Source organism: Schistocerca americana, chromosome 3 (assembly GCF_021461395.2).
Source record: "Schistocerca americana isolate TAMUIC-IGC-003095 chromosome 3, iqSchAmer2.1, whole genome shotgun sequence".
In the NCBI taxonomy this organism is placed as follows: Eukaryota; Metazoa; Arthropoda; class Insecta; order Orthoptera; family Acrididae; genus Schistocerca; species Schistocerca americana.
Window position 1 is genome coordinate 904,294,209 of NC_060121.1, and position 13,631 is coordinate 904,307,839.

A 13,631-nucleotide genomic window follows, 5' to 3' on the forward strand; every position below is an offset into this window, starting at 1 on the left:
AGTGTTTGAACTCAGAAGAGAGTTTCTGGAACCACTCTGTAGCAATTCTGGGCGTGTGGTATGTTGCATTGTCCTGCTGGAATTGCCCAAGTCCTTCGGAATGCGCAATGGACATGAATGGATGCAGGTGATCAGACAGCATGCTTACGTACATGTCATCTGTCAAGTGGTATCTAGATGTATCAGGAGTCCCATATCACTCCAGCTGGATACGCCCCACACTATTACAGAGCTTCCACCAGCTTCAACAGTGCCCTGCTGACATGCAGGGACCATGGATTCATGAGGTCGTCTACATATCGGTACACGTCCACCCGCTCAATACAATTTGACACGAGACTCTTCCGACCAGGCAACGTGTTCCCATTCATCAACAGTCGAGAGTCGATATTGACGGGCCCAGGCCAGGCATAAAGCTTTGTATCGTGCAGTAACCAAGGGTACACGAGTGCCTTCGGCTCCGAAAGCCCATATCGATGATGTGTTGTTGAATTGTTCGCACGCTGACACTTGTGGGTGGCCCAGCATTTAAATCTGCAGCAATTTGCGGAAGGGTTGCACTTCTGTCACGTCTGCAGTCGTCGTTGGTCCCGTTCTTGTAGGATCATTCTCCAGCCGCAGCGATGTCGGAGATCGATATTTTACCCGATTCCTGATATTCACGGTACACTCGTGAAATAGTCGTACGAGAAAATCCCCACTTCATCGCTACCCTGATGTACACGCTATACTCGTGAAAATGGTCGTACGAGAAAATCCCCACTTCATCGCTACCTCGGAGATGCTGTCCCATCGCTCGTGCGCCGGCTATAACACCACGTTCAAATTCACTTAAATCTTGATAACCCACCATTGTAGCAGCAGTAACCGATACTGCGCTAGACAGTTCTTGTCTTTCATAGGCGTTGCCGAACGCATCGCCTGCTTCTGCCTGTTTAAATATCTGTGTATTTGAAAATGCATGTCGCTGGCGCTTCAGTGTATAACCACCTTCAGATCGTTCAAAACCCGGTGAATATGCATAGCAAAGCATGGTCAGCTATAGTCATGCAATGAATACATTCTCAATTAACAAGACAATTACAGTACACAGTTTAAAAATATTAAAAATATCAACATGAGCAAGCCAGGCAGTAGACCATAATCTAGCAAAGCGACAATAATAACGAAGGAAAGAAGGAAAATGGCCAGTTCGATGAATAATGAGTAAAAGTGGCATCAAAATCCCTTGATCTTTCAGTATAACCGTAATATTGCGAGCTTACGGTGTACAATGTGTCTTGGTCAGGATGATGTTTTTAAACTATATACTGTCATTGTCTATGTGTTTACGAATGTGTGCATGACTACAGATAATGATACTTTCTAATGAATATTCACCACTGTTTTACAACCTTCAGTCTGGAACCGCGCGACTGCTACGGTCGCAGGTTCGAATCCTGCCTCGTGCATGGATGTGTGTGATGTCCTTAGGTTAGTTAGGTTTCAGTATTCCTAAGTTCTAGGGGACTGATGACCTCAGATGTTAAGTCCCATAGTGCTCAGAGCCATTTGAGCCACTGTTTTACAGTTTGAACGCTCTGAAGATGGTTGTAGAAAGCAACCGAAACAAGTTATCGTACTTTAATTGTAATAGATAAATTGCGGTCTAGGCATTAAAAGCTTTTTTGATTTACAAAATTTTTATTTAATAAACTACATTTAAACCGCCTTCTCTGTTTAGATTCAAGGAGTTCGTTGTTGAATGTCACGATCGACAATGTTTCGATTATCGATAATCAAATTACATCACAGCTACAAAGTGTTTGAGGTAGCTGAAGTTATTTACCTGACTTGTGCAATAACGTGCTTCTAAATCGGTCTTTTATATCACACTGAATCGTCCACAGAGGCGAGAGTTTATTCTGGCAAGGTAACGAGCCCTGGCAAGAAGACTCGATTACTCAACAACTTCAGTCAGGAGTTGTCGCTCTCCTTGATTCCTTCAGCAGCCGGAGCCGTGCAGATTGCACCCCGGTTCTGGCGGCCGGATTAACGTGCAGCTGTTTGCGAGGCGCGGCCGGTTGTTAGTGCCTGGCCGGGCGCCTTCATTAACGGCGCCCTCTGGGATTAAGTGAGGGCGCTCCGGCGGCTGCGCGGCTCCGCAGACGGGCAGGTGACGCCGCGAGCAGCGTGGATGAGGAGGGGTTGGAGGGGGTGGAGGGGACGCGGAGGTTCCCGGAGGCGATATCGCGGCTGAGGGGCGGCATTACGCATTACGCCACCGCCGATAAGAGGATACGGCCCACTGGCGACCGTGCCAGGACCCTCACTCCGCTCTCAGGACGCGCAGGAGGCAGCCGCAAGATGCTGCACTGTATGCTGAAGTGACAAAAGCCACGAAATAGCGATATGCACACATAGAGATTGCTGTAGTATCGCGTACACAAGTAATGAAAGGGCAGTGCACTGGCGGAGCTATCATTTGTACCCACGTGATTCATTTCAAAAGAATGTGATTGAGGCTGCTGTTGTTGTTGTTGTCTTCAGTCCTTAGACTGATTAGATGCAGCTCTCCACGCTACTCTATCCTGTGCAAGTTTCTTCATCTCCCAGTACCTACTGCAACCTACATCCTTCTGAATCTGCTTGGTGTATTCATCCCTTGGCCTCCCTCTACGATTTTTACCCTCCACGCTGCCCTCCAGCACAAACTGGTGATCCCTTTATGCCTCAGAACATGTCCTACCAACCGATCCCTTCTTCTAGTCAAGTTGGGCAACAAATTTCTCTTCTCCCAAATTCTGTTCAATACCTCCTCAATAGTTATGTGCTCTACCCATCTAATCTTCAGCATTCTTCTGTAGCACCACATACCGAAAGCTTCTATTCTCTTCTTGTCCAAACTATTTATCGTCCATGTTTCACTTCCATACATGGCTACACTCCATACAAATACTTTCAGAAACGACTTCCTGACACTTACATCTATACTCGATGTTAACAAATTTCTCTCCTTCAGAAGCGCTTTCCCTGCCATTGCCAGTCTACATTTGATATCCTCTCTACTTCGATCATCGTCAATTATTTTGCTCCCCAAATAGCAAAATCCTTTACTACTTTAAGTGTCTCATTTCCTATTCTAATTCCCTCAGCATCACCCGACTTAATTCGACTACATTCCATTATCCTCGTTTTGCTTTCGTTGATGTTCATCCTATATCTTCCTTTCAAGACACTATCCATTCCGTTCAACTGTTCTTCCAAGTCGTTTGCTGTCTCTGACAGAATTACAATGTCACCGGCGAACCTCAAAGTTTTTATTTCTTCTCCATAGATTTTAATACCTGCTCAGAATTTTTCTTTTGTTTCATTTACTGCTTGCTCAATATACAGATTGAATAATTTCTGGGAGAGGCTACAACTCTCTCACTCCCTTCCCAACCACTGCTTCCTTTTCAGACTTTGAACGCGTTAATGGTATGCATTTTCAGCTTCTCGCGGCGTAATGAATATTCCATTAAATTTCGGGCATGCAGCCGCGCAAATAAAATTTCCTCAACTGATATTTCGGCCTCGTATCGTCTGGCCATCCTCAGTGTGAGTCACAAGACTGACGACAAGATGACAAGCGCGGCCTTATATGCTCCACCGCGGAGGTACTGCGCATGCGAGTCACAGATGCTGGTCGGCGGCAGAGAAATACGCGTACACATGCGACGCCTGTGGCGAAGGCGTAATTCGATTCGCTTATCGATGTATGATCGGCGGCGGTGACTCCATGACGACTTCTCTGCAGTTTAATTACCCCAAGAGCCGGTTTCCATGCTTTGTCCAAATTAAAACCATTATCTCTATTATTTATTAAATTATTAGCTAATCTAATCTCTATAGCTTCCTTGAAGACAGATTCCCAAAAGGAAGGGGTGGATGTTAAAATCTTCACATCACTGTAGTTCATGGAATGCCCGTTATCAATACAATGTTCTGCCACAGCTGACTTGCCTGGCTGTAATAAGCGTGTGTATCTTCGGTACTCCACACATCTCTCATGAACGGTGCGTGTTGTTTGATCCACCGGATGATCAAAAAGTCAGTACAAATTTGAAAACGTAATAAACCACGGAATAATGTAGATAGAGAGGTAAAAATTGACACACATGCTTGGAATGACATGGGGTTTTATCAGAACCAAAAAAAAAAAAAGTTCACAAACTGTTCGACAGATGGCGCTGGACAGCAAAACGTCAGTGACTGCGAATGACAATCATGTATAAAAGAAGCTGTAATGAGCGAGAGAATCAGATGCGCCAGCAGTCACAGCATGTTGACGTTATCTGAAAAGGCGCTTTTAGTGAAGCTGTATTATCAGAACGGGGAATGTGCTGGTTCAGCGTTGCAATCCTATTGCCATAGGAAGGGGATTTGAACGGCTAAAGGTCCGTTGACAAATGCAGCTGTGGCATGAATGATTTCTGAGTTCGAAGCCACGGGTTGTTTAGACGATAGACCCCGTAGTCGCCGACCGAGCACAAGGCGTAATGCTGCTGAGACAGTTCAGGAAGGGATGGAGACTGTAGCGGGTTCGTCTATGCACGGGGAACTCAGCGCTCGTGCAGACGCACGTCGCACCGGCATTCCATACACTACTGTTTGGTTGGCACTGAGGCGTACCCTCCGATGTTACCCGTACAAAATCCGTCGGCATCATGAACTGTTACCTGGCGATTTAGTGAAGCGGAGGGCATTTGCGGTGTGGGCGTTGAAAAGATGGCGGAAGATGACGATTGATTGAGTAACGTGTTGTGGACCGACGAAGCTCATTTCACTCTCCGAGGGTCTGTCAACGCCCACAGCTGCAGAATTTGGGCTACCGATAATCCTATAACTGTCGTGGAAGCTCCATTGCACAACGAGAAAGTCACGGTATGGGTTGGATTTACCACATCTACCGTTGTCGGGCCTTTTTTCTTCGAGGAAATGCGTGATTCTGGTTTTGTAACTGCTACCGTGACGGGTGAGAGATACGCCGATATGTTACAGAATCGCATCATCCCCAGCCTGGCTGATAAACACCTGCTGGAACGTACTATGTTTATGCAGGATGGCGCTCTACCCCATATTGTTAGATGCGTGAAAGATCTCTTGCGCTCGTCGTTTGGTGATGATCGTGTGCTCAGCCGCCACTTTAGTCATGCTTGGCCTCCCAGGTCCCCAGACCTCAGTCCGTGCGATCATTGGCTTTGGGGTTACCTCAAGTCGCAAGCGTATCGTGATCGACCGACATCTCTAGGGATGCTGAAGGACAACATCCGACACCAATCCCTCACCATAACTCCGGATATGCTTTAAAGTGCTGTTCACAACATTATTCCTTGACTACAGCTATTGTTGAGGAATGACGGTGGACATATTGAGCATTTCCTGTAAAGAACATATTCGTTTTGTCTTACTTTGTTATGCTAATTATTGCTATTTTGATCAGCTGAAGCGCTATCTGTCGGACATTTTTTTAAATTTTGTATTTTTTTTTGTTTTAATAAAACCCCATGTCATTCCAAGCATGTGTGTCAATTTGTACCTCTCTATCTACATTATTCCGTAATTTATTCAGTTATCAAATTTATACTGACTTTTTGATCACACGGTATGTACGACTTCTCACAATTTCCGCAAGGAATCTAATACACACCCGCTTTACGGAGCTGTAAATCGCCTTTCACAGAGCCGAGTAAAGCTGCAATCTACGTGTGGGACCGGAAGATCACCTTAACACAGTGTTTCTCAAGAATACGGCCTATCTTCGAGGAAAGAGCACTAGATCTGAAGTAATTGCTATCTACTTCCCCATCACATAGCTGTATTCTAGGTTTTGCATTGAATGCTCTACGAATTTGTTGCTCTTGAGGTATGTGAGCTCTTCTTGCAAATTGTCTGTCTCGGATACACAGTGCGCCCTTCAGTGAGCTCCATCCATAGTAAATTTGATGCTAACATGGATGGCATCTTGTCGTTAGTCTTGTGACTCACTCTGAGGATGGCCGGACGATATGCGGCCGAAATATGAGTGGAGGAAATTTTATTTGCGCGGCTGCATGCCCGAAATTTAATGGACGTTAATGGTAGTTGGAGCTATACAAAAGGAACATTCCATTTCGGAAACAATTAGGGATTTCAGTATTCCGAGATCAACAGTGTCAGGACTGCGCTGAGAATACCATATTTCAGGCATTACCTCTCACCAGGTGGAACTCAGTGCCCGACGACCTTCACTTAACGACCGAGAGCAGCGGCGTTTGCTAACAGCACGACATCGCTTGCAGCGCATCTCCTGAGATCGTGACCATACCGTTGGTTCCTGGTCAGATGAATCCCGATTTCATGTAGTAGTAGTTGATGGTAGGGTTCGAATGTGAAGACATGGACTCAGGATGTCAACAAAGGGCACAGTGCAAGCTGGTGGTTGCTCCATAATGGTGTGGGCTGTGTTTATACGTGATTGGCTTGATGAACGTTCTGGACAATTAGAGAAAATGGTCTGACTTCCCAGATCGCCGCACAGGAAGCTCATCGAACATCTATGGGAAATTCTTCCAGTCATTATGTGGCATACAGCAAACCAGTGCTTAACAGTATTGGTTAAAAACAATCTAGGTTGTAATTTCAGTTTTTTTATTTTTCAACGACGCGTTTCGCCTTGCTTAGGCATCGTCAGGTTATCTTTTCTAGATGGACGTGAGAGGCACCAAGATCTGCATAACTCGTTCCCGTTCACAGGAGCGAGTAACAGAGTAAGATGGGGGCTCAGGCTTACTACCTGTGAACGGGAACGTGTTAAGCCTCTCGCGTCCATCTAGAAAAGATAACCTGAAGATGCCAAAATAAGGCGAAACGCGTCGTTGAAAAATAAAAAACTAAAATTGCAACCAAGACTGTTTTTAACCAATCCAATTTATAGGAAATAGTCGAGAGGCCAGTTAGAGCACAAATTCCTGCACTGGCGAGACTTTTGCAGTTATGGACAGCTATTGAGACAACATACTCAATTTTTCTGCAGGTCACTTCCAACGATGTGTTGAGTCCATGCCACCTGGAGTTGTCGCATTACGCCAGGCAAAAGGAGGGCAGACACGATATTAGGAGGTATCCATAACTTCTGTCACCTCAGTGTGTGGTGCACACAATACTCCTGTTTCCTGTCTGTGACCAACGCAAGAAATTTGAACAGTGACGGAGAAACACGCTGCTGGGTGTGAACTGTGCTTACTCTAAGGATGAACTCACAAAAGATTCGCTCTCCTTCCAGTTCTAAGGAGACGCTAGTTGCGTCGACCTTGGCTTATTTTCTTGCATCTGTTGACACGTTCTATGTCACAGCGAATTTTCGGTTGCTTGACCGATAGAATATGTAATAAATTAACCAGCTAAATCCGCCTCACAAGGAGATCATATATTTATTTATTCGCATTTTTCTTTTACTCTGTTGTCTACAATGAAGATCATACCGAATGTTGCACATGAATTGGCAGGTATATAACACAGGATACTTTCACATAATTTCAAATGTGTTAGTAATAACTAAGCTTTATTTTGTTTAAGAAGGAAAAAATCTACATGCAATATCCACATAAAAAGAAAAATAATAATAATTTTTTTAAAAATCTGCTACCACCGATTGGGCATCTGGCTCCCAGATATGTGTTCATCCAGAAGGCGCATGCTACTGATCTGCTACAGATCACAAATTTTTTATTTATAATTTTGGACTGCACTACTACGCAACACTACACTACACAGCACTACACAAGCCAACACTACACTACAATAAAATCAGGAATAAGATGGATTTCTCATTTTTCTGGATGGATAACCCACAGCGCGCCGAGGTACAACTCAGGTTTCACAGGGGCTGAGCTTCTGTGCCACCCGAGACGGAGAGATTTAGAGATGGCTGTCAGGGTCTCAGGAAATGCTTCCTGGCCCCCCCCCCTCCCCCCCCCCCCCTCCCCCCCCCGATGATTATCGTCTCACTACTTCTGGAAGATTGTTGTAGGTGGGTGTTGTGCCGTGGTGCATCTCGTTGTCATGATGTAAGGCAATTTCTTCGTTGTCCCTCAGTCGTACGGGCTTGCAGTTCATAAGCTGTATTTTAGCTGCTTTATAGGTTCCCGGGAATTACGCCGGATAATATTGTAAAAACCGCACAATATTGCAGCGAGACAACTGCCCGCCATCTTCAGGTGTACGCGACGCGACGCGACAGTAGCACCTGAAGATGGCGGGCAGTTGTCTTGCTGAAATATTGTGCGGTAAGAGTTCCTGGTTCGCAAACGAACGAGTCGAAAGCTACAAGCAAAAATCGTTCTGATACCTCTGACAGTAGAATACTTGTACCAGTACTGTTTGAGCAGTGTCGACTCGCTCTTCTGGTCGACTTACTCAGCTTGGTTCGCCGAGCGAGGTGGCGCAGCGGTTAGCACACTGGACTCGCATTTGGAAGGACGACGGTTCAAACTCGCGTCCGGCCATCCTGATTTAGGATTGTCGTGATTCCCCGAAATCGCTTTGGGCAAATGCCGGGATGGTTCCTTTGAAAGGGCATGGCCGACTTCCCTCCCCATCCTTCCTTAATCCGATGGGACCGATGTAATGGGTCATCTGGCCGTTGCTGGGTTATGTGTGCCCCTGATTACTTGCAATTCGTCCCTCTTGCTGCACGGTGACTGTTTTTAGTATTGTTTGAGTTGCTTGTGGTATTGTTTTTTGCTAGTGGTAGTGATTTTATAGTATTTGTATCTAGTGAAATTTTTGAGCGAGCTCTCACTCTTAAGAATGTCAGAGTAATGGAGTTGTGGAGACGAACTGTTGTAATTACCTTGGATTAATGCTCTGTTTAAATATTACCCTCTAGTTTCGATGTACTGGGTGATCAAAAAGTCAGTATAAATTTGAAAGCTTAATAAACCACGGAATAATGTAGATAGACAGGTAAAAATTGACACACGTGCTTGGAATGACATGGTTTTTTTTTTAGAACAAAAAAAAAGCACCCCATATTGCTAGACGCGTGTAAGATCTCTTGCGCGCGTCGTTTGGTGATCATCGTGTGCTCAAGCGCCACATTCGTGATGCTTGGCCTCCCAGGTCCCCAGACTTCAGTCCGTGCGATTATTGGCTTTCGGGTTACCTGAAGTCGCAAGTGTATCGTGATCGACCGACACCTCTAGGGATACTGAAAGATAACATCCGACGCCAATGCCTCACCATAACTCCGGACATGCTTCACAGTGCTGTTCACAACATTATTCCTCGACTAAAGCTATTGTTGAGGAATGATGGTGGACATATTGAGCATTTCCTGTGAAGAATATCACCTTTGCTTTGTCTTCCTTTGTTTTACTTTGTTATGCTAATTGCCGGCCGAAGTGGCAGTGCGGTTCTAGGCGCTGCAGTCTGGAACCTCGAGACCGCTACGGTCGCAGGTTCGAATCCTGCCTCGGGCATGGATGTGTGTGATGTCCTTAGGTTGGTTGGGTTTAACTAGTTCTAAGTTCTAGGGGACTAATGACCTAATGAGTCCCATAGTGCTCAGAGCCATTTTTTGTTATGCTAATTATTGCTAATCTGATCAGATGAAGCGCCATCTGTCGGAAATTTTTTGAACGTTCCTATTTTTTTGGGTCTAATAAAACCCCATGTCATTCCAAGCATGTGTGTCAATTTGTACCTCTCTATCTACATTATTCCGTGATTTATTCAGTTTTCAAATTAATACTGACTTTTTGATCACCCAGTACTCTAGTATGAGATCTAGGGACTTTTTTTTGCACTTATCTTTGATTATTTCTTATTTAAGTGTTATAATTTAATTTAAGTGTTTCCATTTCTATAAGAAAGGGGGTGGGGGACAAATCTGCAGAAGGTTCAAGTGGTGAATTATTCTCGTTTTACGTGGTTACTATCTAAGTTGCTGTAACACTAATGTCAGGACAGTGATTGTCAGTTTTGGGGGCTGGGCTAGTTAGCCATTTGTTTGCTGCTCTAACTCCTGGTTGTCCGACCGGCCAACAGACTCTTCCGGTGTGCCTCACCAGCCGTCCGGCCCGGCTTGAAGACGGGAGTGGGAATCGGGCGGGTTCTGCGCTGAGGCCGGTACTGGGATCTCATTCGGATCGCTATTCCGTGCCGAGTTGCGCTTGCCGGTTGTCGGTCACTTAACTTATTATGTTTATTGATTGGCGACTCCATGGAGTGTCCTGTGCACCACGACCATATAATGGGTATACTTGGAAGGAGAGACAGCATTGGTCGCACTTTTTTTTTTTTTTTGTTTTATTAAACGCAAAATCGATTTTCGGTCACTTAGTGACCATCTTCAGTGCTAGAAGTTAAAAATTATTTCACATTACGATCAGAGAGTATAAAACAGAAAATCACAACTACATCTGCATATGAACATAACAGTTGGTAGGATCATACCTGTAATATATAATTTAAATTGGTAGGCACTGGTGTCAACAAGCTTACAGCGGTCACATAAACTGAGGCCGCTATTTACATGCACTTGTTCAGCAGACCTCGGTGTGACAGGGCTTGGCACGCCCTCTATTCACGTGAAGACTTAATATTACTGGTTTTGCGAGATACTAACACTAAATAACTCTTGTGCATTTGTGAATCATGAAGTAATTCAAATTTAAAATGTACGTAAAACACATAGCAGACGAAGGGGGAAGGAAATATCTAAAATACATTGGCGTATTGTTTTTAAAAAACAAACTTATAAAACATAAAACAGATCGATGATAAGTTGTCAGAGTGCAGGACAGGTAAAAGAGCAAAAGACAATGAAAAACATAATACCCACCATCTGGCGTGGGAAGTTAGAAGTACAACGTTCGTGATTTACGTAAAATGTTACGTTAAGACTAAGGAGTCAAATGTATAAAAATAGTAATAGTACGAAACTGCCATTACTTAATAATTAAAATGCCGTGAAACACAATATTCATTACAAAAAAGTTTGTAGGTGTGGATAAACAATTTTGTTATCATATTTAACCGACATGCTGATGTACGTCTCGTTTGTCCCTTTGGACAAGCTACCAGTGTTATAACAGTGGTTATAGGCTTCCGCATAAGCACTGGGTCAGAACCCATACATACACGACATCAAATATACACGGTTGCTTATTGTAAAACATAGCCCCATCATTTGGCGTGGGAAGTTAGAAGTATATCGTTCTTGATTTACGTAAATATTACGTTAAAACTGAGAAGTCAAATATATAATAATAGTAATAGTACGAAAATGCCACTAAGTAACAATTCAAATGTCATTAAACAATATTCACTACAACAACAAAAAAGGTTTGAGGGTGTAGAGTAACAATTTTGTTATCATATTTAACGGCGTGATAATGTACATATCATTCGTCCTATCACTGGTTGTACGCTTCCGCATTATTATGTTTATTGCGACGTTCTGTCCCGGGAACCATCTTAATTTTCTGTTCCTCGTTAAATTTGCCCTTGCTTGCCCTTCCATCCCAGAATCAAGCCTCGAATATGTACTGAATAGTTCCCCATTTATCACACGTGCAAGCCCCTACAGGTCTGCCTGCTGTCACTGTTTTTACATATAACCAAAGTGTTTTGAAGCGAAGAATTTACTCTCTTAATTTGTTTTTGAAAAATTTTAAAATATCGTGATCTATTTCTGTCAAAGGGTTAAAAGCGATGGCTCGTTTTTTACCGGTTACTAACCCTCGCTGTAGGGGCTGATATTTTTTCTGAACCAACAAGGTAAAATATATATATATATATATATATATATATATATATATATATATATATATATATAATAACGTATATATATGTCGCTTCAGCTCGGAGCCCTCAGTGGTTCATAAGCCGACAGCAGGCTACAGCAGTCCAATCACCTCACACCGAACCCATAGTTATTGTGCGTTCAGCCCGCAGTGGAACCCCCCTCCACCCCAGGGAACGTCTCACACCAGACGAGTATAATCCCATTGTTTGCGTGGCAGAGTAATTATGGTGTACGCGTGCGTGGAGAAAGTGTGGGCTATGCTCAGGTACTGATAGTTTAAGTAGGCTGTTAAGGTTTTTATGTTAGTAACGCCACGTAGGGCTCTGTATGAAAATCACTGACTGTGCTGTGTGTAGTCTGTGGCTGGTTGGCATTGTTGGAATATTCGCTATTGTAGTGTTGGGCAGTTGGATGTGATCAGCGCGTAGCGTTGCGCAATTGGAGGTAAGCCGCCAGCAGTGGTGGATGTGGGTAGAGAGATGCCCGAGTTTAGAAAGAGGACGATCTGGATGTGTGTCCTCCAGAAAAGGGAAATTTGTAAGACTGTATGTCATGAACTGATATATATAATGACTTTTGATCACTACTAAGGTAAATACATTGTTCTCTATCAGAATCTTTCATTTGCTAACTATGCCTATCAGTAGTTAGTGCTTTCAGTAGTTAGAATCTTTTATTTAGCTGGCAGTATTGGCGCTCGCTGTATTGCAGTAGTTCGAGTAAGGAAGATTTTTGTGAGGTAAGTGATTCATGAAAGGTATAGGTTATTGCTAGTCAGGGCCATTCTTTTGAAGGGATTATTGAATGTCAGATTGCGTTGCGCTAAAAAAATATTGTGTGTCAGTTTAGTGATGATCAGTATAAGTAAAGAGAAAACTGTCTGAGTACGTTGTGTTTTCCTTAGTTGCTTCTATATCAAATAACGTAGAAAACCAGCACAGTCGTTCATAATTTTTCAGTGGGGCCGTTCCAATAGTTAGTTGAAATTTTTTTTCAGTGAAACTCAGTCTTCCATTATACTAGCAGATCTGCTACTACTTTGAAAGGTGGCTAGAACAGTCATCCAATTAGTTCCCTCAGGTACGCCTGTTGTGCACATCGCCCGTTCAACACAGCACTACAAGGGGACAAATACGTTTCAACAAACAGGGAAACCGCTGCTACAGCGTAGCGAGCAGTCCTTCACGCCGTCGTTAACATTTCGTGCCCTTCCTTCCGCCCACGCACACACCGACGAGGCTGCGGAGCTGGCAGGCAGAGAGGCACGCACAGTGTTGCAGTGTCGATGCAGCGATATTCCGGCCGAATTGCGATGACGTTAAGCCAGTGCACGTGAGCCGAGGCGGGCCGCGCCCGCAGGAAATGGAGCGCGAGCCCGCCGGCCGGCCGATAGCGGGCGGAACAGGATGGGATAGGATAGCCGCCATTGTCCCGCCAGGACTGCGCCTAATAACGCCGGCCGATACGTTAAGTGGGCTGACGGACGCGCCGCGGCTCCATCAGGCCTATTACAAAAGCATTTGCCGTCCGGCGGCTCGCAGTGCACGCTGTTATTGAGCGCTTTATTTGCTCCACTTCATCACGGAACTGCGCAGACGCCATTACCATATGCAGCAACGAGCAGCGTACCTGCACATTACGTCACATACAATTTAACCCGCTAAGGACAGAAACGTACAAATGAAATACGCTGCAGAGTCAATGTCTTTAGAAAAAAGTAAAGTAAATATCCTATGATGGAAAGACATGTCGTCCCTTTTCTAATACACACCTCAAAATAAGTTTTGCATCATCTATCATCAAGATAGACATTGACTGT

The 13,631-nt window shown here is 44.3% G+C and overlaps 1 protein-coding gene across 1 annotated transcript; it reads right to left on the bottom strand.

Annotated features, from left to right (window-relative positions):
- Window positions 1–1,984: 1,984 nt before the first annotated feature.
- LOC124606490 (inverted formin-2-like) lies at window positions 1,985–13,414 on the bottom strand. Its single transcript, XM_047138471.1, has 2 exons — window positions 13,294–13,414; window positions 1,985–2,235 (listed from the first exon to the last, which is right to left on the bottom strand). The coding sequence occupies exons 1-2, from the start codon at window positions 13,412–13,414 to the stop codon at window positions 1,985–1,987; spliced, it is 372 nt and encodes a 123-aa protein (XP_046994427.1).
- Window positions 13,415–13,631: the final 217 nt, after the last annotated feature.